Source organism: Onychomys torridus, chromosome 3 (assembly GCF_903995425.1).
Source record: "Onychomys torridus chromosome 3, mOncTor1.1, whole genome shotgun sequence".
In the NCBI taxonomy this organism is placed as follows: domain Eukaryota; kingdom Metazoa; phylum Chordata; class Mammalia; order Rodentia; family Cricetidae; genus Onychomys; species Onychomys torridus.
In genome coordinates this window covers 148,954,226-148,979,818 of record NC_050445.1, presented here as the reverse complement: position 1 = coordinate 148,979,818, position 25,593 = coordinate 148,954,226, and the positions used below count along the sequence as shown (strand labels likewise).

Genomic DNA, 25,593 nt, shown 5'->3' with positions numbered 1-25,593 from the left:
AGAGTTCTCTAAGCATTTCAACCTAAATTATCTATCTACTTATTGAATTTTGGCTAGGGATTGAACTCAGAGCCTTGCACATGACAGGCACTCCAACCAGGGAGCTACATCCCCAGGTCCCCACAGTTAACTCACAACCATTCAGTTAGTTAGTCTCTGACTGGCAAGTCACAGAAAAACCAACGAACAAGTAAAGATCTTTCTAGTGACTTACACACAAAAATGTCGCAGGCTCAATTCCAACTTGAAGACCATATTTCCCATTTGCCTACCTAGCTCCTGGGAAGACAAAAATTACATAGGAGGTCACTGAAGTTTACGGACTATTTAAAACCCACGTTAAAACTTAACAGAAAAAGAGTTCCATGCTGTAGCCCCTCCCTCTGATCTGCAGTTTGGGTCAGTTTAACAGTGTCTTTTTTATGCTTATTCTCATTAGGGCCAGGGCCACAGAATAAGCTGATGATTTCCAGAATGCGCCCTTGCTTCCTAAGTCTTTTTCCTGACTAGCTGGCTAGGCAGTTGAACACAGAAGGTCCTCTTTTCCTTCTTCTAGAAAAGGCAATAGAACCTATGGCTTGTGTCAGCCAGTCTTCCTTCATTAGCATTACTTCCCACATTTAAAAAATACATCTTTTTCATTTATTTGTTCTTATGAAGCAAACCTAGAAATCTTTAACTTTTTTTTAAAAATCAAATAAAGAAATATCCCTCTATGCGGAAGAAAAGAGAACACAGGAGACTCTCTGGCTCCACTTTATAATATTACGGTACGCGGTGCAGTCTGGTGTCAGTATTTATTTCCAGTCATTTAGTTTATGATCGAGAATAACTTTTGATTACTGATGCTCGTAGTATTTCTCACTCTGTCTTGGACTGTTTGAGGATCTGTATTTTTATTACAAAGTCCAATAAAAATAAAGTGAAAAACCCACAGGTCCCCAAACTGATTCCTGGCTTGGGCTGTATGTCACTCCTTTCCAATCTGGAAGGTATTTCCTCTGCCTGTAAGTCTCTGTCGCTTGCTCATAAGCAAATTTATCTCCTAATGCCTCATTCTTTATTTTAGCCATTAATCTCCCATTGAGAATCTTACCAAATGTTTTTTGCAGATAAAAATATTTAATGTTTACTAGATTTCCCCATTCCACCTAACATATATTGCTAAAATGGGGGGGGGGGTAAGATATCAATCTTCTGTCCCCAAATTCAAGTTTGTCCATTCGATTCTACATGTTTCTTCAGAAGCAAGAAATCCTATTTCTTTTGCTATGGATTGAATTATGTCCAAACAAAACTGCGTCAAATTTGTCCAAATCATGTCAAATTTGAAACCCTAGATTCCTCCAAAAGTGAGCTTATTTGGAAAAGGGGTGATGGCATTTGTAATCCGTTAGAATGAACCCACCCTGAGGGAGGTGGACACTGTCTGGCTAGAGTCCATGGAAGTCTCAGGCACACAGAGAGAAGACGCCATATGACGGCCGGGGCTGAGGTTGGTATGGGGTGACCACCAGTCCAGGGAAATCAACAGCTACCTTCCTTCCTTCCTAGAGCTTGTATTCCACACTCAGCAAAGGACAGCAAGGCAGTGAGCAGGGTAAACATGCTCAAATATCCCTTGTGGGGGTAGATAATGGGTGGGGTGAATATTCTGCAATGTCTGGGGGCCTGCGTTTAAATTTCCTCCCCGGATGGGATGCCGAGTTAGTTTTCACCCTGTAAAGTGGTTTAACTTCCAGCCTAGTTAGGAAGAATAAATAAGGTGCACCTTCAGGCCCTGACCATGCAGGCCCCTCAGCTTCTGCGCCTCTCACTCTCCCCTGAGCCAGACAGCAGCTTCCTTTTGCTTTGATCAAAAAAACCAACACACAGCTCGCTCTCCCTTCTAGATCCACCTGTGAACTCCTACAAACTTCCATGTCACATCACTGCCTTGCAGTGCCTTGGAGCTGTCATGGCAACACAACCTGGTCACAGTTACAGGCTGATAGCCAGGGCCACACCATTTTAACTGAACTGAGACCACTGCCCAAACTACAGTAATTTAGTGCCCAGAACTAAAGTAGATTCTTGTCCTCCCCCTACCCACAGCCGCTTCAGACACACCCTGTACTGAGGACTACTCGACAATCATGTGACTACACTCCCTTCATGGTTTCTCTGAAGCGGTGAGGATGGAAGTCCCAGATCTTGCCATTGGCCTGATCGGTCCCGTGAACCCCCGCCACAAACTCTTCTAAATAGATCTAATAAATAATAAAGGGCAATCCACCTCCGTGTCCCCCTTGAGCCCCAAACTGGAAACCTTCCACAAACGATTTTCTAGTGCAATGCACCTCTCTATTCTTATGCTTTCTCCAGTGGTAGATCTGCAGTAACACCTTATCTTTTCATAAGTGAAATACGTTTGCTTATGACAAACAAGATCTGATTTTTAAAAGGAAGAGAAGAAACAGGCTGGCACACCCCAGGGGTCAGAATGCACCATCTGGATCAACCTCCTTGAGCAAGGCAGGCAGGCAGCACGTGACAAGGGACTCGCGTGACAATCTTCTCATGTCCTTTCAATCATATTCATCATATTTAAGTTTTAGGTATTCATTCATTCTTAATCACTACATGGTTTTAATGTTCCGGCTTCTTGTGATCCAAGTGAGCTTCCATGACTTCCCGTCACCATTTAATGACCTCGCTTACACTATTTCCCTCTTCACCACGCTCTTCCTGCACTGATCTGACCTTGCGAGGCTGATTTTCCAGTCACCCATCCCCTGGCTCCCGCTTTTCTTTCTTTTCTTTTCACTTCTATTTCCTCCACCTTGCAAAATCCTGGCCAAGTTCAAACCTCATTCCGCATTCCTTCAAGGTGCACTCTCCTCCGGTCCCGTGTTTTTTGCGAATGCTTTCTGCACAGATCCGCATTAGCAGTTCAAACCGGATGATATTACGATTGCATCTTCAGTGCGTCGCCACTCCAAACTTACTTATCACGCCTGTATTACTCCTGAAGATAAGGTCTAGAATAACCTGGAGGAGAGCTCGTTAGCTGTTGCCTGTGTGCGGACAGCCCTACGTTCCCAAAGATAAAGGCAGTTCTACATCCTCACACTCGCAAAGTATGCAGCGGCTGGGCTCTCGCAGTAAGTACAGCAGCCTACTTTCCGCTTCTTTCTTGTAAGTGTACCTCCGCTGCTAGCATGCCATCGTTTATGGACTGCTTGATGAAAACAAAATGCAGCTCCTCCCCACCCCCATTCTCTTCCCCTCAAATTGCCAACTCCTCCCTAGCTCTTCCAGATTCTCCCCAGATTTCCCTTTCTCAACGGATTTCCATTAAGTCAATCAAAGGCCCATGCAAATCAGCCCCTCCGGAAGGACCTCTAAATTCTCAGTCTTCAAGCCTTGCACTGGCCCTAACAAATGCCATGGGTGCAGAATTTCTGGGGCAGGTGTAAATGAACTATTCTTTTTACCTGCTTTTTAAAAGTTGATTTTCACTTCCTTATCAGGTGCCTGGCGATCTAGAGCTGTGTGATCATTTCATGTAGCTGCCTATCAGAGAAGCTCATGTGGCTGAGAACTTCTAGGTACAGAAGTTAAGAGAGGTGACGGGTATGCAAGGCCAGGAACTGTATGTATAAAACTATAGCTAACAGGTCACAACCAACGGTCCTACCCAGATTCCTTTTATAGCTCTCTTTTCTAATTAGTTCCTATCTAAAACTTTTTACCAACCCTCTAAGTACAAGCTCTGGGATGGGTACAGAACATCTGAATGTGACATCCCCTGGGAACACAATCACCTGCTTTTGAAAAGCGATTCTCTGAATAATACCTCTGAGAGCCTAGCAGAAAGATTCAGTCAGACCTCCTTTCATACTAACAGGATAGTACAGAAGGCACGCTGAGATTGCAATCACTTGTAAGATTATTGACATACTTTACAATGTATTCTCATACCTTAATTCAATTGTTTGATAATCACATTAATTTAATTGCACACAGTCAAGTCATGCAGGGAAAGAAGAGCCCAGCTCTTCCTCTAACTGTGCTTCTTCACCAGAAATATTCTCAAAGAATATTCGACAGCTTCATACAAAAGTAGGATTCGAATCATTTAGTTGACTCTCGACCTCCTTTCTGAGGCTGTCATGGGATACTGCACCCGGCACTTATTAAATACAAGTGAACTTGGCTCACAGGTCTGGAGCCTGGGATGTCCAGGAACAGAGCATTGGTGAGGGCCTCTGTGCTGCTTTACAAGGAGGCAGAAAAGCACACAGGAGACAGAGGCGGAACCCAGGTGAGTTAAACAAACGCCACACTAGCTCACACCTGTGGGAATGGCATTAATCTACACAAAAGGGCAAGTGTGAGAACTTCTCAAAGGTCCTGCCTCTTAATACTAGCACCTGGGCTGATGTGAAGATAAGGGGTATTAAAACTGGTGTGTCAACAAGGGTGATATAACTCAACGGTAGAGCACTTGTACAGCATGTGCCCTGTTTGAACCCAGTTTCAAATGCCAGGAAAACACACACACACACACACACACACACACACACACACACACACACACGAAAATCTAGTGTTGTCCTGATGGAAACCAGGAAGGAGGTTCTCAGAAAATAGAAAACACAACTGCTGTGCAACCCAGCTGTATCACTCCAGCATATACACCCAAAGAAATCAAAGTTGACACAAACAGAGACACCAGGTGTTCATGTTTACTCACAATGGCCAAAGAATGGAGCAGACTAGATGTTTAAGAAAAAAGGCATTATCTATACACAACGTGACTTCATTTGGCCACATCCTTTCTCTGTGTGGACTCATACACTTCACCTATGAAAGCAGAAGAGGAACCATTAACATGTGGGAGGTGAAGAGGTCTGAAAGACAAGGAAGGTAAGAACAAGAGACAGTCATTCTTGTGTATAGAATATATATATGTAAATATATGTATGTACACACACACACATACTAAACAAGGCAGAGGGGAGCTGGCTGTAAGGAGGGAGGGAAAGGACAGGTGGTAGGGGTGAAGAATAATGGAAAGAGTCGATTAGAACAGAGTCCAGTGATAATGTATGTTTGAAAATTTCACCACGAAGCCATAATTTTCTAAACCAATGTTATGTTATTCTTATTCTTATGATAAAATCATTAGAATAAACTGGAAGTGGACCTGTTGATGTCCCCACAGCTATGTCCTCAACAGACCAGGCAGATAACAAAATGAGCCAGACAGACAACAGAGGGTAAGCTGGACAGAAAGCAAGCGGCAGGGACAGTTTTCTAGCCAGCTGCCCCTGGGGTAGAGTGGATGGAGGTGGCCCAATGCCACCTTCCCTCTGGGAGCGGCAGGTGCAGAGAGTAGACCGGCTGTATGTGCAGAACGCACAGACTTTCTTTGTGATGATGTCACAGTCAGGGAAAGAGACACCTCAAGGGTGGCTCGGCCTTGTATGCATGCAGACACAGCAGCACCCAGAGAGCTGTATCACAAATGGCTGCTGGCAGATGGGATTGCAGTTCCTGGCAGGTGGCCTCAACTTTTACTTTGTTGTCTGGACTGACAGTCTCTTGCTTTGTCAAAGAACACAAAAGGGGACCACATGTCCAGCTCACACACTGAGAGCCTTTACACAGTCCCTCTGAGTTACAGTGAGCCTTTTGCTACTGTGGACCTTTGAACACCAGCATCCCAGAGAGCCCCACTGTGCAAAGCACTCTCTTCCTACTTAGCCTTGGATTTTTAGGAACTCGGCGACAAAAGACACAAATGGTAGAAGACATGACAGCATCCAGCAGCAGTGGACCAGGCCCTAGTGCCCTTAGAGTTCCAGGGAGCCAACACTAGGCCCGGCAGAGGCAGAGCATTCTAAAGGCACCTACAGGGTCACCACAATGGATGGCCTGAACCAGAGGCCATCCAGACTCAGCACTCACCCCCCCACACAGTGAGGCATGCCATCTAACAGAGACTTAACCGAAAGGATATGGGGCTCCCAGGGAGAGGATGAACCAAGCGGTGGAGGAGGAAGTGGTGCTGGACAGTGGTGTGGCCATACTGATGCCAAACATGCTGAGGACGGCCGTTTTGGCAAAAGGCTTTCTAGGCAGGGGGCCCAACATAGACAGAGATGCCAGCAGTCTGGGGAAGCTTCCAGTCACTCTACGCGGCTGATTCTAAGGGGTGAAGGAAAATGAGATGGCAGAAGGCACAGACAGGGAACCAGGGGAAGGGGACCGCTACAAGATGTTAACGAAGCAAAGTCGTAATCAAATCATCACTTCGGAAAGACCCTTCAACAGCACAAGGTGAGAAGGCCGCAGGGGCTGCAGTCGGGACAGAGGACTGCGCGAAAGTCATCCAGTCGGAAGGGGGACCACGACCGCAGGGCCACTGGTGTTGTGGAGGTGAGAAAGAGGACAGCGGAACTCACAAGTGGATCCATGTGCTGTACGGGCACACAGCAACAACTCAACTTCTATGTGAAAGCATGAAAAACAACTCCACGCTCATTTTTATTTATATTTGCAGGAACAAAAGCAGAGGCCGCTTCAGAAAGCACAGAGGCAGACCTCGGAGAAAAATTCAACTCTTAACTCACAGAGAAATCCTGCCCAGCATGTGTTGATGAATGAATAATCAAATCACACAAAAGGCAAATTGCTAACAAGAGCGCCATCTACTGCTACCTAAGGACAGTGCAGCTAAAAATGCCACAAGCAAGCAAGCAAATAGGTGGAGGGCAGCCCAGAGTCTCTGACCACCTCACTCTGTGTACCAACACATAAAACCTCTCATCTCTCCTGCAAAACAAAGGGGGGGGTGTTTGTTTTCCCCCAAAGGGTTAGCACTTTCAATAACATGCAAATGATTTCATTTGCTCCTTTCTCCTAAAACCATCAATCCAGCAGAAACCCCGTCTGAATACATAAAACTCACCTGCCATCATTGCTACCAGGCTGGCTTTGTAGACGTTGGTGAGAGAGCCGAGTTCTCCTGTGGCTAAGATGGTTTTGAGATGAGCCTCCCCACAGGCCTTTCGGAACTGACTGATCTCATCGTAGAGGGCTGGGGAAGAAAATCATTGAGACAGTTACAAAGCAGGCAAGCACTTGGCAACCCTTCAGAGCCAGAAGAACCCACTTCAGATTTAGGAAACATAAAACATTTGTCACTTACTAAACGTCACCCCAATTTAATATCGCCCACAGCATTCTGCTACAGTTCACATCCTGCTACAAGGAACACCGGGTTTGCTACCATAAAACTGTTTCTAAGCCCTGGCCTAGGGGTCTAGAGTAATAAAGCTGCTTAAATATCATTATAAGGACATGCAAATTATAAATAATTTCTACCTTTTCCATATGATTATGACCTGAGGGAGAAAATAAAACCAAATTTATCTGCCATTCATATAGTTACTATACTACTTTCTAAGCTAGAGAAAAAAAATCCTGGGGTTCCTATTAATTCTACTCCTAGGGAACACGTTCTCCTGTTAGAATATAAAGAAACTCTTTCTTAGGAAATTATCAGTGGTACAGGCTCCCCACTACTGAAGAAAGTTCACGCGCATATACCTGACGAGAAGGTGAAGCGCCTGGCCAGGTAACGCTGGGTGTCTATGACGAAAGCTATTGATGTGAGCATTGACTGACCCCAACCCAAGATCCCTTCAGGCCTTCGAGAGCTCCAAACAGTCACTCCAAACAGCCTGGTAGGATGACTGACAGAAGGACAGACAAAGCAGACAAAGGAATGTGCACACACACACACACACACACACACACACACACACACACACACACACACACACACACACACACACACACACACACACACCAAAATAAATTAAGGAAAGCGGTCTAAGGTAACAGAGACCGATGAGCAACAAGACAGAAACAAAAACATAAAATATACGAAACAAAAATACTAGTAAAAGACCCAAAATGGTGGAGCGCTCGCCTAGCAAGCGCAAGGCCCTGGGTTCAATCCTCAGCTCCAAAAAAAAGTTGGTAAACAAAACCAATGTGTATCAAAGTCTTGAGAAAAACTATTTAACAATCTTCTGTCGATGATAGTAGGGATTTTAGCTTAGCAGCCTATCATACTGCCCGCCAGACTCTCTACACTCAAAAAAATGGAAAATCCTCCCATGAGGACCAAAGTGGTATGTCTTAGGGGATGCTATTTTACACATAGGTGCCAGGTAAGACTGAAGGCTTGCCACCACCAGGTTGTCCCCACAGAAGGTCTGAGGTGACACCAATGTCTACCTCCAGCTCTCTGCCCATTTCACCTGACTTGTGGGAAATCCATCTGCCCTAAGTGCCCTCCATGACACCTGTACAGGAAGGTCTTAAATCATAACCTCCTCCAGTTGATGTCCTTAGAACTCAGGAAAGTCACTCTAGGTTGAAAGGATGTTTCTTGGTATTAAATCTAAAGAGAGAACATTGTTCTTGAAGAGCAACAGGCAAGGTGACTTACAGTCTAAAAAGCCAAGAATGCTAACCTAAAGTTAACTTCCAGCTTAAAATTCTCTAGTAAGTTAATACCCTGAAAGCAGGCTTCACGGCAGAGAGAGGCAGACTGAAAAACCAGCAGGACCTCAGGCAACATTTCTGTCCATTGTGGTCCTTAGAGTATAATACATACCTTATAGGGTTACTATGAAATTAAAGGTGTGTGTGTGTGTGTGTGTGTGTGTGTGTGTGTGTGTGTGTGTTACTTTGCATATTGCCTGGCATGTTGTGAATCCTCAAAAAGTTCAAACATCACTATGAAATTTAGTATTTTAGTATTTTGGTAAAATGAGTTTCCGACTTGCAATGTCTACTAAAAAAGAAATCCTACTCCACAGCCTGACCCACTCCCTGTAGGAACCAGAAACTCTACTGTATGGATAAAACTTTGAAAAATATTAAAATATTTAATTACAGCTTTTGTTAAAGTAAACTGATTTGAACAAAAAATTTTAAACCATTGATTGTGATCATGTTTATGGAAAGAAAATACTACATTTTTTAAATGAACATAATATTTAATAAACAGGGTTTATTTACCTGTAGCTAAATTAACCAGGAAAACTCAATGTATTTTATAACTTCACCATTTGGAGGGTATGTTCTTTAACTCAAAACCCAAATGGAAGGGTCCTGAAGGGGTCACCCGGGCCTTGGTACCCACCCAAATGGAAGGGTCCTGAAGGGGTCACCCGGGCCTTGGTACCCTTCCATTCTCAATGTGCAAATTGTCACATTGTTCTACTAGTTTCATGACATCACACTGTCATACATTCCTGACAAAACACCTTTACAGCTTGGTTTTATTCTATTTTTTGTGCACACGGTGCACGAGCAGGGTAGTGGAGCACACTGGGGGTCCCCCTTTGCTACTCTCTTTGCCTTATTCCCTCCCATGGGACATGCAGTTCACTGAGTGCCCAGCCTGACTGGCCGACGAACCCCAGGTATCTGCACGCTGCCTGTATATATTGTATATAGTTAGTGTACTTATTGTACATAGTTTTTCTTATATTAGTTATAACTTTTTAAATTTTTATTATACAAAAAAGGGGGAAATGTGGTGATATTTTATTTGTGCTGAAATGTGGTAATATTTTATTTGTATGTTAATACATAAAGTTTGCCTGGAGATCAGAGGAAATAGCCAGCCACTTTAAGTAAACACAAAAGTCGGGCAGTGGTAGCACACGCCCTTAATCTGATCACTTGACAAGCAGGGTCTCTGTATGTTTAAGGCCACAGTATGGAAAGCCAAGTGTGGTGACACATGCCTTTAATCCCAGTAGCAACCATAGAGACCTGGAGGTCTGTACAGACAGGCAGTGACAAGGAAGTGAGGTAGCTGGGCTAAGAGCCAACAAGAAGGCAGAACAGCAAGGCATAGAAAGGCGTGGGTAGACAGGAAGTAGCTCACTTTGGAAGCTGCATCGTGGTGAGGTAAGGTTAGCTGGTGGCTATTCCTATTTCCCTGATCTCTAAGGCTTTCACCCCTATATTTGGCTCAGTGTTTTTTATTTAATAAGACTGCTTAAAAATGAGGTGTAAAATTAAAACACAAATATAATAAATTTTAAAAAAGTAGAAAAAAAAATTGTCTACAGTGGAGGCTGGAGAGGTGGCTCAGAGGTTAAGAGCACTGGCTGATCTTCCAGAGGTCCTGAGTTCAATTCCCAGGAACCACATGGTGGCTCTGTACATTACAACCATCTGTAATGAGATCTGGTATCTCTCTCTTCCGGTGTTCAGGCAAACATGCAGGCAGAATACTGCATACATAATAAATAAATATTTTTTAAAAATTCATCTACAGCACGTCTCTGTCTTTCCAGAGATGGGATTACTAACAGGTACCATCACGCGCTGCTTTGTTCTATGAGGTCTGCGGCTCAGACTCCTATCCTGTGTGCAAGCCAGTTACAGCTTGAACCTGCCTCTTTCCCACTCCAATCTGAAAGAATCTGAGAAAACAGTCTTGGGGAAAGTTTACAATGTATCATTTTTTCTTTTATTTGTATAATTATTAGGCTTTTGTCTACAGTATGCCTATGTACAGGTGGGGGTCAAAAGACAACCCCCACAATGGTTCACCCACCATGTGGGCAGGAATTGAACTTGGTTATCATGCAGAGCAACAGACCTTTATCCACGGAGACTTCGCTCTGTCCCATTATCTTTCTTTTATCCTCTGAACAAAGAAGACTCTAGAGCTAGCACAGCTACTGTTATTTATGTATAAGTGTGATGATAGAATTACTCCATTTCTCTAGACTATTACTTAAAGGGGCTAGTTAGTTATGAGTTGTATGAGTGTGATGATAGAACTACTCCATTTCTCTAGACTATTTACTTAAAGGGGCTAGTTAGTTATGAGTTGTATGAGTGTGATAGAATTACTCCATTTCTCTAGACTATTTACTTAAAGGGGCTAGTTTGCTCATGTATCTCTGGAAGATCCAATAAAATAATCCATGTGGCTTCAAGAGAATGAAGCAATTCATAGGCATTTATTCTTTACTAATAGTTTCCTGTATTTTTCCTATATATTTCCAGAGATGCAAAAACAGCTTTACAGGCTAAAACAAACTAAGAATTGTCCCAAGATTTATGAAATCATAGTGAGAATTTACAAACGTTACACACAAGAAAAACCAACCACTTCATCACAGCCCAAGCCAACGAAACCACAAAGAAGCACTATTAGTGTTCGAGTAGCTTTATGTGCCACACCTTGATGTTAGTGACAGACATTGGGAAACTAGGCTACATGCCAATCAAAGAACTTGGTGGCTGAAATATAACCCAGCCACACTCAAATTATGTCTTACCACACTCAACAGATTCCTCAGGACACAAATGAGTGAAGCAAGAAGAAAGTGACACCCCTCTCCTCATCTCTACCCACCCCCCCCCCCCCCCACCCCATTCCCCACCCCTGAGGAAATGACAGAAATATGGTACAGGTCTACTGTACTGCTACTGGACTATCTGAGTGGACAATGTTACCAATGACGACATAAAATAAAAAGATGCCAACATCTCTCTTCTGACGGCCATGAGGTATGATTACTCAAAGAATAAAAACACGCTAAGTTTTCAAAGCATCTTCCTTTCAAACACCGAGTTTCCCATAGATCATGTGAATCACCCCTGTAGGACAGCTGACAGTTACTGCCATATGTCAGACATGAAAGATGCAATGTGCAGAGATCCTAAAATCTATTTTTTAAGATTTATTTATTTATTTGTTATGTATACAGAAGAGGATGTCAGATCCCATTACAGATGGTTGTGAGCTACCATGTGGTTGCTGGGAATTGAACTCGGGTCCTCTGGAAGAGCAGTCAGTGCTCTTAACCTCTGAGCTATCTCTCCAGCCCTGATCCTAAAATCTTATCCCTATTCCATAACTTGTCTTCCGATTCTGACTAAGGTTGTACTTACTCATGCTGGAAAGATGGCTCAGTGGTCAAGAGCACTGATTGCTCTTGCAGAGGACCCAGGTTTGAGTCCCAGAACCCACATGGTGATTCAAAATCATACATAATTCCAGTTCCAGAGGATCTGAAGCTCTCTTCTGACGGCCATGAGTACCAGGCAGGCACATAATACACAGACATATGTGCAAGTAAAATACCCGTACACATAAAAATAAAACAATAAAAGATCATACATCTTCAAATATTTCCAGTAGAGAGTCCCATACACACGTACACACACACAAACACACACAAACAACACACAAGTGGATACTACAAATGAAACACATTTTCCAGAAACAAATGGAAGAACTTGACAAAGTAATCAAAACCTAGATTCTGAAAAGAGGACAACTCTCATCTAGTTTAAATTATTCACTTACAGTTGGGCACTGAAATCCTGGCTTTCATTCCAGGGTATGAAAAGTTCAAAGGTCATTCAAGAATATAAAATAATTATTTTTGTATACTTCCATATATTAACATTTTTGAGGTCTAAAGAAAGTTCCAGAATACACAGAGAAAACAAGCCAGATGTGGTAGCATTTGCCAACAATCATCTTAGCACTGGTAAAGACTAGAGGGTCCCTAGGGTGGCTGTCCAACTATCCTAGACGAATCAGTAAGCCAACACCAGAAAGAGACCCTGTCTCAAAAAATAAAGTGGATGGCAACCAAAGAATGATACCTCGGGCTGTCCTCTGGCCTCCACATGTACGTGACACACGCATGCATGTACACCCCCCCATTCGCATGTGTCCACACACATACACACAATGTTTTAATTCTTCTGCGGCCTCTGGCAGAACAAGGCACTGCAGTGCTCACGGTCTCTATCAGGACTTTCCAGAGCCCGTGTCTGCTAATTAGTTATGTCACTTGACAAAGTTAGCAAACTTCCCAAGCTCCACTTTCCTTCATTTCACAGCCATTTTTCAAGTTCCAAGAATAAATGTATGAGCAATTATTCGGATGCTTGTGAAAGTAATCAACAACTGTGCTTCTTTCAGATCCACCTTTAATAAGAGGCACACGGAAAATGAGGAGTAAGCTCTGGTTTACTCCAAAAGCTTAAGCTGTTGGAATTGAGACACTGACTTAGAAAGACAACTCAGAAAGCATCTTGGGGCAGATCTCTGAGGACAGCAGAGGGACAGGTGTTTTCAACCTCCCCCACCCCCCACTCCCCCACATCCCTGCCGCCCCAAGCCTTGAGAGCAGAGACAGGAAGAAACTGTAAGTCACAGTGGGGTTGGACACCTTGGAGGAATGAGGATGGACTCAGTCTGCCATGGAAAGTAAAGGGCACTCTAACCAGTGAGTGCTGGGAACTCTGGGTAGGATTTGCTGAGTACAGTCAACAGTACTGGGCCAGGGAGATGTTCAAAGAGTCTCAAGAATATTATGTACAATGGAACTGACCAGGTGAACACTATCAAATAGGTGACTATATTAAAGCTTATGGGGACAAGATTTCTCAGTAACATGAAAGAAGGACACAAATATGGGGGGGGGGGTGAGGGTAATACCTGAGGTTCTGGATCATAATAGAGATTATCTGTGAATTCAAGAGTTCTAAGATACATATATACACACATACACACATACATACATACATACATACATACATACACACACAGGAAGAGGCAGGCAGGCAGACAGATGGAGACACACCTGTAGATGTGTGTTCAGGAATGTTATGTCTACGCTTACACTCATGCATTTGCAAGATCTGACCACTGAGCGCACCTAGCACAACAGCATCTTAACAGCGGTGAGTGCATGCGGCATCCAGATCTTAGTTTCCTCGATGAAAGGGATCAAAGCTCCTGGAAAATAGGGTCAAGGCTTTAAAGAGTCGAATAAGCCCGAATTATCTTTTATAACAAAGAAAAGTTCTAAAGAATGATGGGAATATTGAGAGGACACAGGAGCTGGTTTGAAGTAGCTCCTATGAGCCAAATCAAAAATAATGGTTATGACCTAACAAGGGAAGGAAGACTGTGAGGGGAGGAAGCGGAGGGAAACTAAGGGGAGGGCGTGGCCTACGGGGAGGGCGTGGCCTACGGGGGAGGGCGTGGCCTACGGGGGAGTGGCCTATGGGGGAGTGGCCTACGGGGGAGAAGGGTGTGTGGATATGAGTAAGTATGAGGGTGTGCATTATGAAAATGTCAGTGATAGTACAAGATTACCGCCAAGTATAAAAGAAATCTATGAGTTCTTACAAAAGGAAGAAGAGAAGGGCGAGGGAAACTGGAGCAGGAAAGGAGGGAAGCGGCAGACAGTAAGTTTAGAAGAAATGATATAACTATGAATTGCCATTTGGCAACAACTATTGGAATAATAACTGAAGAATTACCAACGGATGGTGAAATTCTGGATACAAGTTGGATCAGAGCTGAGATATTAACATAGTCTGAAATGATAGCTATTCATAATCTACATTAACTACCTATTAAAATAAAAATATTTACTAATTGTATGCTGGGGAAATTCGGCAGAAATCATTCTAGCCTGGTAAGATGTAACGTCCTCCAAAACTGGACAGATTAACAAGTTGTGACTCCCAAAGAACAGGGAGAGACTTCAGCATGTATTCCCATCAAAACACATAACTTGAACCTAACAGACGAAAACTCCAAACCAATCCAAACTTGGGGCTCTTTGTGGAGACCAAGCTGGTCTCCAAATTGCTATATAGTTGAGGATGACCTTGAACTCCATCCTCCTGCCCCACCTCCCATGGGCTAGGTCTGCATGTGTGCATCACCACTCTAGTGTCATGAGATACTGGAGATCAAACCTAGGCTTCATGCATGCTGGACAACCACTTTGCCAACTGAGCTATATCCACAGGCCCTGAAATACAGATGACAAATCATTAATAACAGAGGCCTGTACTCTTCAAAAACAAGAAAAGGGCAGGGACCATTCCAACGAAGAAGAAAAAAAAGGTTCGTAAAGATGACATTGGGCACCTGAAAAATCTGAACCAAGTCTGTTCATCTAATGGTCGAACACGACATAATACTCTGGCTTGGTGTAATCTTGCCTTCATTTCTTAAGAATACACAGTAAAGTATTCAAGGGTAATGAGTCATCAGGTACATAAATTACTCTCAAATAGTTTATAAAAACTATACATATATATGTATATACATATCATACCTGTGTGTACGTACACAAGCAAAAAAGGAAAACAAAAAAGCTAAAAAGATAAATAACAGAATCTTATAACAGGAGAAACTGAGTGATGCATAAACCAGTTCAGCACACTATTTTTGTAATTTTCCTGTAAGTTTAAATAAATTACTCAAAACTAAAACTTAAAACTGAATTTGATATTTTTTATAATTTGTTTAGAATCTAAGTATTTTTCTTATGGGAGAGCTTTTGTGACCAACCAGTGTATGGTGCTGGAAGTTTCTGAAACATGGTTTTATATGGAACATATTTTATAACCTGCTTACCCTGATGTTACAGCTTTCTTTCTGTGTTTTTACATAGCGGTCTATGACACAATTGTTAATGGGCATATAATCTTCCATCACACAGATGAAAAATGGATTCAGTCATTTTCCTGTTGTTAGAAGCCTCAGGTTCCAGATTTTGGACTATGATAAACAATCCTTCAGTGGAGTCCCAACAGGAAGGACTTTGCCTACCTCATCACTTTGTCCCCTAGAGTCTTTATTATTGTTTTTTTCTGTTCACACACTTCCAAGTAATGTATGTTCATTGTTAAAAATCCAAACATTACAAAACTGAGAATTCCTCATTTAAAGAGAAAAAAAAAGAACAATTCTCGCCACGTACCAGAAACTAATAATTTGGAAGGCTAATATAAAAGATGACTGACAAATAAAAACAGAATTCAAATACCACAGCTGCAGATTAGTCAGAATAATGCAAAACTTAACAAAACACAGACAGTGGAGTGGCTGGCAGTGATGTCATGTGAAAATCTGATAATAAATGTTTTGACTTACAATGAGGCTTTCAGGATTTTGAAGGGGGTGTGCCAGAAGCCCAGGATTTATCACACTGCAGGTACTTCATCCATACTGTCAACAACTCACAGGAGTCATCTCCAACCTGCCCTTGGGGCCTCTCCCACTACCTCCACGCTGACTAGATGTGGAAGTCAGAGCCCAACCTCTGCCCATCATTCCTGGTTGGAAACCAGGTGAGGCTGTGTGGACGGAGTGTCTATGACAGCAATCAGAGAACTCAGTCTCCTCAGGAGGCCTGTGTGAATCCACAGCTTGGGTGGGGTGGACAGGAAGCAGAGAGTCTGACTGCATTGTGGTCTCTCTTTTTTTTTTTTTTTCTTTCTTTTTTTTTTCAGAGCTGAGGACTGAACCCAGGGCCTTAAGCTTGCTAGGCAAGCGCTCTACCACTGAGCTAAATCCCCAACCCCTACATCTATTTTTTTAAACTGATAAATAAAAATACAAAAATTGTTCCAGTTAATGTGATACCACAAGATATTTCAATGCATGTGTGTTTTGTTTGATATTTATGTCAAAGCAGATATATCTATCTCCTCTGACATTTGTCAATTCTTGACAGTGAAAACACTGAAAATTTTTCCTTTTAGCTTTTTGAGATGCAGTACATAACTGCTGTCTACAGGCTCCCTACCATGCAACAGCTCACCACAGCTTCCTGCTCTTAACTCCCTAACCATGGATGAACCTTTCCCTCAGTCGATGTCAGGCTCTATTTCTGCAATACTGCCCCCACCACTCCATCACCAGGAGCCAGAGAATTCCTTCTCTATTGTCAATCTCACAGCAGCTGGGAATCCACAGCATTTTCTGGAAAAGCATAGTTCTAAACTGTAGAAAACCATGCTAGTTTATCCTGCACATATAAAGTAAGACTCCAAGTCTTTACATACCATGCCATGACTCTGCCCAAGTCATGAAGCAATTTCCTTTTGTTTCTTGCTATTCAAAGGCAGTTTAAAAAATAATTGCTAGCGAACATATCTAAGCAATTATTTTTGAGTACCAGAGAGATGTTCAACACCGCACAAGAATGTCCTGAAAATAATGCTTAAGATAATTATATGTACAGTTAAACACTTAATAGAAAATTGTACAGCAACCTTCCATACCAAAAAAGTCATAGAATGTTCAAGAACGAGGTTTCATCTGCCAGAGCAATTAATTAAACTTGTAATGGTAAAAGAGAGATGGCCTATATAAATCACCCTGCAATAAAATAACCCACAAGAAATAAAACACACACATTTTTGCCAATACTATTGAAGTGTTAAAGAATCATAGCCTAAAAACAAAAGCCATGAAAGCATCCAGCTGCTGCAAGTGTCTCTTGCCTCTCTCTGTTATAAACAACCTGGGAACAGAGGAACTGGATTATGGATTATGTGATTCCATTCCCAGAAAGTATCTATAGATTTAGAAATAGCTTTTCTGATGAGCTATTATTATTAATAGTTCTATAAAGGGAAACAAAAATAAGTTCTTTTGGGGGTCTCCCATTTTTCTTGTGCTTAAAAAAATAAGTAAATAACAAAAGGCTGATTATTGACCAGATTTCAGACACTCAGGGTCCAGCTCATGTGAGAAAATGAAAGACGCACTGGCTTGCTCTTGGAATTCCATTCTCTCTCACTGAAACGAGACAGTTGCTAAGTGTCTGCTACAAACAAAGCTTGGAGACCAACAAGGTGACGATGATGAGGCCATGGTCACAGGAGACAGACAATACCCCCAACTGCTACACTGAACACACAATACCAGAAAATGTCCGTGTCTGGACCACCTAAGAGCCACGAACACAGATGCCCCACGGACACTTGGTCCCCAAGGCCAGAGAAGGGAGCTCTGGTCCTAGGCTCACAGAAGTAGACTGCTAAGCAAGGTCCAAATTTGAGAATATCTCCATGTCACTGGTAAATATATCAGGTATATCTGGGTAGCAGAAACAAGACCACCCCTATGTATATCAACTACGGAAGACATGTAATTTATCAAAGCCTGCTCATAGAGTGTATGTATGATGAGGGCCTTGTAGCAAAAGCTTTCTTCAGAAAAGTTCTCCAAAAAATGCAATGCAATTTAAGTGTCAACATCAACACTAGTGTGTGTGTGTACTGTAGTACATAAACCATAGTATAGGAATATTACTGACACTAAGAATTCCAGAGGCCTTGAGAGATTCTCATAGGGCAGGAGCCTCTTACTCCATCACATCCAAACTTCAGTTCTGACTGTATCAGAACTGGTCCAGGAATGTGTGAGAAGGGTGAAGTAGGCTTTCTTGAACCACCAGCCAGCTCCCAAATCATGGCATAGAGACTTATTAATTATGAATATTCAGTCTTAGCTTAGGCTTGTTTCTAGCTAGCTTTTTTCTTTAATTTAAATTAACCTATTTCTATTCATCTGTGTGCTGCCCTGAGGCCTGTTTACATTAACTACAGACTGTCCATCCTGCTTTCCCACTTCCTTGGTGTCTGGCTGGCAGGCCCCCCTGGTGGGCTGGGGCTGGCAGTCTGGCTGGCTCCCCTTTTCTCTCTGCTCAGCAACCCTACATATCCCACCTTTGCCTAGCTATTGGCTGTTCAGCTTTTTATTAGACCAGACCAACCAAGTGCCTTGGGCAGGCAAGGGGAAACAGCAACAGTCCTTTACATAGCTAAACAAATGCAGCAGAAACAAATGGAACACATCTTTACATCATTAAACAAACATTCTATTCCACAACAGAAAGGAGCTGGATCAGAAACTTGGGAAATGTCTGTCAGGCAAGTCTAACAGCCAACAATGCCCTCATCACTCTATCCTAGGTGACAAATCCATGTTTGTCAGCATGAGCAGGAGCCAGGGAAGGGACGTCAGGACAGCTCAGTGTGGATGAGCGAAACATGACTGACAGGAAAAGGCTTAACAGAAAAGGACCGTGCTACCAGGACTAGGGTAAGACTGAACAGAAAGTGATGTATGAGTAGAGACCCCAGCAGTCAGTGCTGCTCAAGGTAGGACGCATCACCTCAGGGATTTCAGTGTTTCCGGAATCCATCACCGCACTCACAATAACACAACCACCAACAAAATCACCCTGAGTAATCAAGAGAGCACTAAATCTAGTAAGATTTCTTTTTTAAATTGTTACGAGGGAACAGTAGCTATTTTAATCCGTTTCTTTCTCATGTGGCTAGATTACCTGATTTCAAGAGCACTCACTGCTTCTGAGTCCCTGCTTCGCTGGAAATGCTGCTGAGTAGGAAGGTGGACAGGAGCTGAGAACACACATAACCACCAGGCAAATGAGGGCGCTGGTGCTCAGAGGTCTGGTAGCCAACCTGGCAGACAATATAATGGAACCTGGCTCTCTACAGGGGTAGAGCCATGATATGATGCCTGCCTCTGGCCTCCTTGGGCACCAGGCATGCCTGTGACACATATGCATAAAAGCAGGCAAAATACTGATAAAGATAAAAAATAAAAGGAACAAAGGATAAGAATGGGAGTGTGGTGGCTTGAACAAGAATCGCCCCATGGACCCCTAGATCTGCATGCTAACGAAGTGGCACTATTTGAAAGGATTAGGAGGTGCAGCTCTATTGGGGTAGGTATGGCCTTGCTAGAGGAAGTGTGTCACTGGGGGTTGGCTGTGAAGCCAAGCCAGGGCCAGTGGCTCTCTCTTTCTGCTGTCTTTGGATCCATACTTCCAGATGGTTCCAGATACTGCTGCAACACCAAGTCTGCCTGCGTGCCTCCATTCTCCCTGCCATGATGACCACAGACTAAATTTCTCAAATTGTAAGCAAATCCCAATTAAATGTTTTCATTGACAAGGGTTTCCACGGTCATGGTGTTGCTCTTCACAGAGCTGAGAGCAGCCAAGGTGGACCCATATGCTTCTAGATCATGAGACGTGGTCAGGAGGCATTCTAAATGGTTAGGTCAATTTCTGTTGTGCTTTACAAAGGGTAACAGTTAATCTTTATTGTCCACTTGCTGGAATCTAGAATCACTCTAGAAAGAAACATCTGGGCACAACTGTAAGAGAACATCTAGCCTGGATTACTGAGGAAAAAAGAACCACCCTGAATGTAGGTGGCAGGAGCCTTCCTCTGGGGTCCCAGATTGAATTAAAAGGAGAAAGTGAGCTGAACATTGCATTCATCTCTCTCTGAATCACAACTTCAGATTTTGTTGTGATTTCTCTGCCATGACGGACTGTCTCTCAGACAGCTATTGGGTATTTTGGTACAGCATGAGAAAAGCAGCTAATACACAGGGTAATTTACGAAACGGAAAACACAGGAGAAGGCCCAAGGCACAGAAATGTAACAGCCTACTGGGCATTCCCACTGGTGCATACCACGAAATTAATGTGAAACTCCTGATTCAGTAAACATCTAGTATGAAACAGGGCCATGAATAACACGACATGTAATCAAGCTGAGAGTCAAAATGAAGACAAAGCACTGCAGTGGGGGCTGGCTTCTATTTAGAAGGGGGTTCCAGCATTAAATGTTCCTTTTCAACTGGGTTTGGGTCAAGAGGTTATTAACACCATTCAAAAAAAGTTAATGGAAAAGTATGGTCTAGGACGAAAATGTGTTATTATATTTTGTGGAAATGCCTACTTTGGGGAAAATATTATCTCAAAAACAGCCATTCCTAAGTCTGTTAAGGACAGCCAATTACATCAAAACTTATCTCCTATTGGATTTTATTTTTCAATTAGTAGAACTTGAGAGACAGAAGCACAAGTTATAATATAAACTGCACATTTATGTCTCCACCTGCTTATAAAAGACATAAAGGACATATATTCCCAGATTTATTTAAACTATGACACATATTTACAATATCCACACTTCTGAAATCTGTGACCACAGTAGCTCAGCAAATACACAAGAACAAGAATATACATGAACTATGACTTTTAAGAAGGATTAAGAATCCCAAAGCACACACAGACAACAATACAAAAGGGGCCACAAGTGAAGAAGATGTTTCTGAGCTGTCAAGAAGGTACAGATAGGAGAGGGGGGGCAGAAATGGGAAAGACCGTGAAACGTAACTAACACTCCAAGCTGAAAACCATGTTTTCCAGCTTGACTTGCAGCCACTGATGGTGGCCAGGTAAGCAATTCAGTCAGGCCAACAGGATACACTAACAGGGTGTGGAGATTTTAAGATGGGGCAGGCAGGCCCTTCTTTCCTGCCTTTGAAGAGAAGGTGTGAAGGCTGAACTTTTAGAGACCACCTTAGACAATGGAGGGTCCCTACTGTGGTGGTAGACACACATGCTTCAGTACCAGAAGAATGGATCAAGGTCTCTGGCATAACACTCTAAATACTCTGTCTGAGCACTGTGTAACTAAACCAATGACGGGATCTCTGTCACTTCCTAACAAAGCACAAATGGTTCACGAGAGCTGAACAATGGAATTAGGGTTGACAGACAAAGGTTTACAGGAAAACCTAACAGTCTTCTTTCTCAGACCTGGTTTCAATATCTGTAGTCTCAGTTAACAGGGATCAACTTAATCTGAAATTACTAAATGGAAGATTCCAGAAATAAACAATTCATTGGCTGTACATGGCCATCTCATGCATCCCACTCTGTCTGGCCTTGGATATGGAACATCTTTTGTCCGGCATGTCCACACCGTATGTGCCACCTGAAAGCCATCTCGGGTATCAGATGGATACATCTCAGTTAACAGTGACACATGGTGGCTGGCAAGATGGCTCAGGGGGTAAAGACGCCAACAGCCATGCCTGGTGACCTGAGTTTGATCCCCAGGGCACACACGGGGAAGGAGAGAACTGACTCCAAAGTTGTCCTCTGATCTCCAGCCGAGCTCTGGTATGTACACACATCCTCATACACACACAAATAAATAAAAAATAAATAAACACTGACTCATTGATCCTCTACACTTAAAATATGTGTTTTATTTAATATGCACATCTACCAAGAAACAATATACTATCTTGGTATTAATTTAGTTTCATTTAAAAATGTGAGCTAAGTTACTTGCTTATGGTAATTTTTTTCAGAGTGTACTATAGTTACTTCAGTTATTATTAATGTCCTCATCTTTAGGATACAAGATATATACAAGAATAGATAAAATCCATTTGATTATTTCATACCTCGTTGTAAAAACAGAATCCTGTTACTGGAATGACATTATCTTATTTCAGCCTGGTGTGACAATGAAACACTAACCCTAAAGATGAATATGCAATAGCACCCATGGTAGTGAAAATACACTATTAATAGGCTTATTAGTAGTGCACATCCTCCAAGTCCACAAAGATTAAGGTAAAAATGGTGACCTTCCCCAATATACTCGAATAAACTTTGCTTAGAAGGCTTGCCTGGAGTGATTTATGTACTGAATAACAAATAGTACAGAATAGAAGTAACTATCCCCCAAAAGAAGCAAATTAATAACTTTTAAACTGATTTTACTGTACGGAATAACTATGCACGTAATTACACAAAGGGTCATAACAAGTTTCTGCAGACAGGCAATGGCCTAGACTTATAAGGGCCTCAAGAGAGCACTCTTAGCCATGTTTCCTCTGACATTTGACTTGTGATCTGGAACCTGATTCCCAAGTCACACTGCCTCCCTTCTAGATCCCCACATAACCCACCAGGAAGGGCTGGAGCTCCCTGGGATCAAGGACCTGCACCCACCTTCCCAGCGGCCGGTCAGCACCAAGGCCCTGTTAATGACCACGTCGATTTCGGTAGCTCCATCCTCGACTGCCAGTCTGATCTCTTCCAAGCGTGTCTTTAGATGAGTCTGTCCAGCTGGAAAGCCAGTGGCCACTGGGAGAGATTTAAAAGAAAGAAAACGGAGGGGGAGCAAAAGGGGGGAAAGAAAACACATTTCAATTGGTCAGTCCCAAAGTCCAGCGTTTAGAGAGGAAAGCATGAACGGGACCTTTACCATCATCACACATGCAACATGAGACAACGCGCAGGGCAGAGTGTGAGTGCACATGCGCGTTAGGGGAATGGTGACGTGATCCTCTCTGGAAGAGCAGAAGTTCAGTTGCTGCAGAGATGTTTGCACGGCACACTTAGTATCTAGCATCTAAGTATGTTAGCTGACAGGAATAACATCATAGGCAGGGCTTTACAAGACAGACCCTGGTTGAGTCAAGATGGCTACCCTGACTTACCCAATTGCCCCTGATCTGATCTTGACTTCCCCATGACTGGAACTAGAGCAACCAAATCATATGACAGAGTCCCCGCAATGTCTCTTAACAGCCGAGACCAAGGAGAAGCCAGACAGGAGACAAAGCAGCTGTCCCCACAGGAAAGGGCTGAGAATGCATAAAAGAGGGAAGAACACACACCTACGGCATTGAGAACTAGAACTTTCCCCCATTCATCCCACCTCTGATCTAACCACGCCTGCTGTCCTTTCCTACGGCTACAAGCTCCTGGACTCTGCTATCGTAGGCCTGACATATTGCCCTGTTACGTAAACAAGCGGCTAAAGTACTGTGATGGTGCAAACCAAGGGCCACAAAGGCAGAGCTGTCAACTATGTTGGGAATCCTCTCCAACAGGCTACACACAAACAGCACAGGGGCTGCAGCAATAGCTCAGTGCTGCTGAGCACGGGCTGCTCCTGCCAAGGACCCAACTTCGGCTCTGGTACCCACACAGTGACTCACAACCATCTGTAACTGTTTCAGAGGATCTAACACCTTCTTCTGGCTTCTGTGAGGGCTCACAGGAACTTGATTCCTAAGAACCCATGCAAAGCACAAACATAAACATACAAACACACAAACATAAAACATACAAAATAAATCGAAAAAAAAGATATAGTACATCACATTTTATTAATAAAATAAGTAGCTGATCTTTATAAACTTTTTCTTTTCTTTTTGAGACATGGACTTTCCATGTAGCCCAGGCTGGCCTTCAACTAGCAGCAATCCTCCTGCTTCAGCCTCCTAAATACTAGAATTACAGGCTTGTCCCACCATACCTGGCTCAGATTGTTTATTTAAAGTACCAGGGCATTCTTGTAGCCTTTTAAAAAACTAGAATCTAATACTATCTGTCTCCACCTGTCCATCTGTCCATCTATTCATCCACAGACACATGCACTGAGGCTTTTTAATGGTCCACTTATTTGTCAGTCATTCATTTAATATGTGTGTGTACATGAACACGTAAGGTCAGGAGACAGCTTGAGGGAGTGGGCTCTCTCCTGCCACTGTGTGAGCTTCGGGGATCCAACTCAGTAGCCAGCAGTGACAAGGGCCACCTTTATTTCACTAGTGATCCATCACAAGTGGGTTCTGAGAGCTAATTCTCTCCCTAGCGTTTTTCTAGGTTTTCTTTAGTTTTTCTGACATCAGCTAACTAACTCACCAGCATGAGGCTGATAATGTCATGTTCTGCTTAAAACTGTCCAGATGACATTGTCATCAGAACAGAGCCCCATGCCACCAGGGATCAGCAGCTTCCCCAGCTTCCACTCCCACAGCTACCTGTCCATCCGGCCTTTGCACACTACAATCAGAAGCCTTTCTCTTCCCTGAACATGCTCTGTGCCTTTACATACGCTGGTTCCTGTCTAAATAGCATTCCCTGGCTTGGCAACAGTATCAGCTCTTCATCAAAGATCACCTATGCTGGGATGAATACTTAGTCTTCGGCCTCAACATCAGCTGAAGAAAGCATGCCCTGCTCAGTTGCCGTATGTCACACACATGCAACAGAATGCGTAGACATGTGTGTATGCATGACAGAGCTGACACTATGACTACAAATCTGATGGTCCTCATAAAATGAAGGATTTCCTTAAGAAGAGATGTGGTTCTATATTTTTAGGACTTAATATGTCAAGGCTTGCGGTTGGTGGGTTTTTGTTTTTTGGTTTTTGGTTTTGTTTTGTTTTTGTCTGTTTTTGAGATTTCACTATGTGGCCCATACTGGCCTCAATCTCACAGTCCTCCCACTGAGCTCCTGAAGTGATGGGATTCTACACATGTGACACCATGCCTACTTTAATGTCTCCCTTTACTACATAATTTTAATTCATACTAAAATCATGAGTCAACACAACTAAATTCATGAAATCAATGCAGTCACAGTATAAGTTTATGGAGGACACTCCATGCTGACTGTGTTAAAGAGCTTCAGACATGTTAAAAAATAACAAGAGTAAAAGCCACTGTACATCTTACCTGATGCCACAGGGATACTGCAGCCTGCGGCCTTGAGTGCCTTGACAGCGTCGCACACCCGGGCGGGATAAACACAGACTGCAGCGGTGGTGATGCCTATGGCGGGGAGCAGAGCAGCCTACTTTACATGGGGTTCAGCACAGATTCTACACCTTGAACCATCATTTCTAGGAAACACTGGAAGAAATCAAAGGAGAGGGGAGACTTTCCCCACGAGCTGCAGCAAACGGGAGGGTTGGGTTAATTCCCTGACGTTTATGCGTCTTCTGTGTGCGCACAGGCCATGCACACATGTGGAGGTCAGAGGGCATCTCACAAAGGTCGCTGCTCTCTTTCCACCACCG

At 43.1% G+C, this 25,593-nt stretch overlaps 1 protein-coding gene across 1 annotated transcript in view; it reads right to left on the bottom strand.

Moving 5' to 3' along the window:
- The window catches only part of Dera (deoxyribose-phosphate aldolase), a 77,041-nt gene that overhangs the window by 29,705 nt on the left and 21,743 nt on the right, over positions 1–25,593 (bottom strand). Inside the window, exons 4-6 of the mRNA XM_036182715.1 lie at positions 25,250–25,345; positions 22,728–22,862; positions 6,959–7,087 (exon numbers count right to left, since the gene is read on the bottom strand). Of these exons, the coding sequence (XP_036038608.1) occupies positions 6,959–7,087; positions 22,728–22,862; positions 25,250–25,345 (360 nt within the window). The remainder of the gene's footprint in view (positions 1–6,958; positions 7,088–22,727; positions 22,863–25,249; positions 25,346–25,593) is intronic.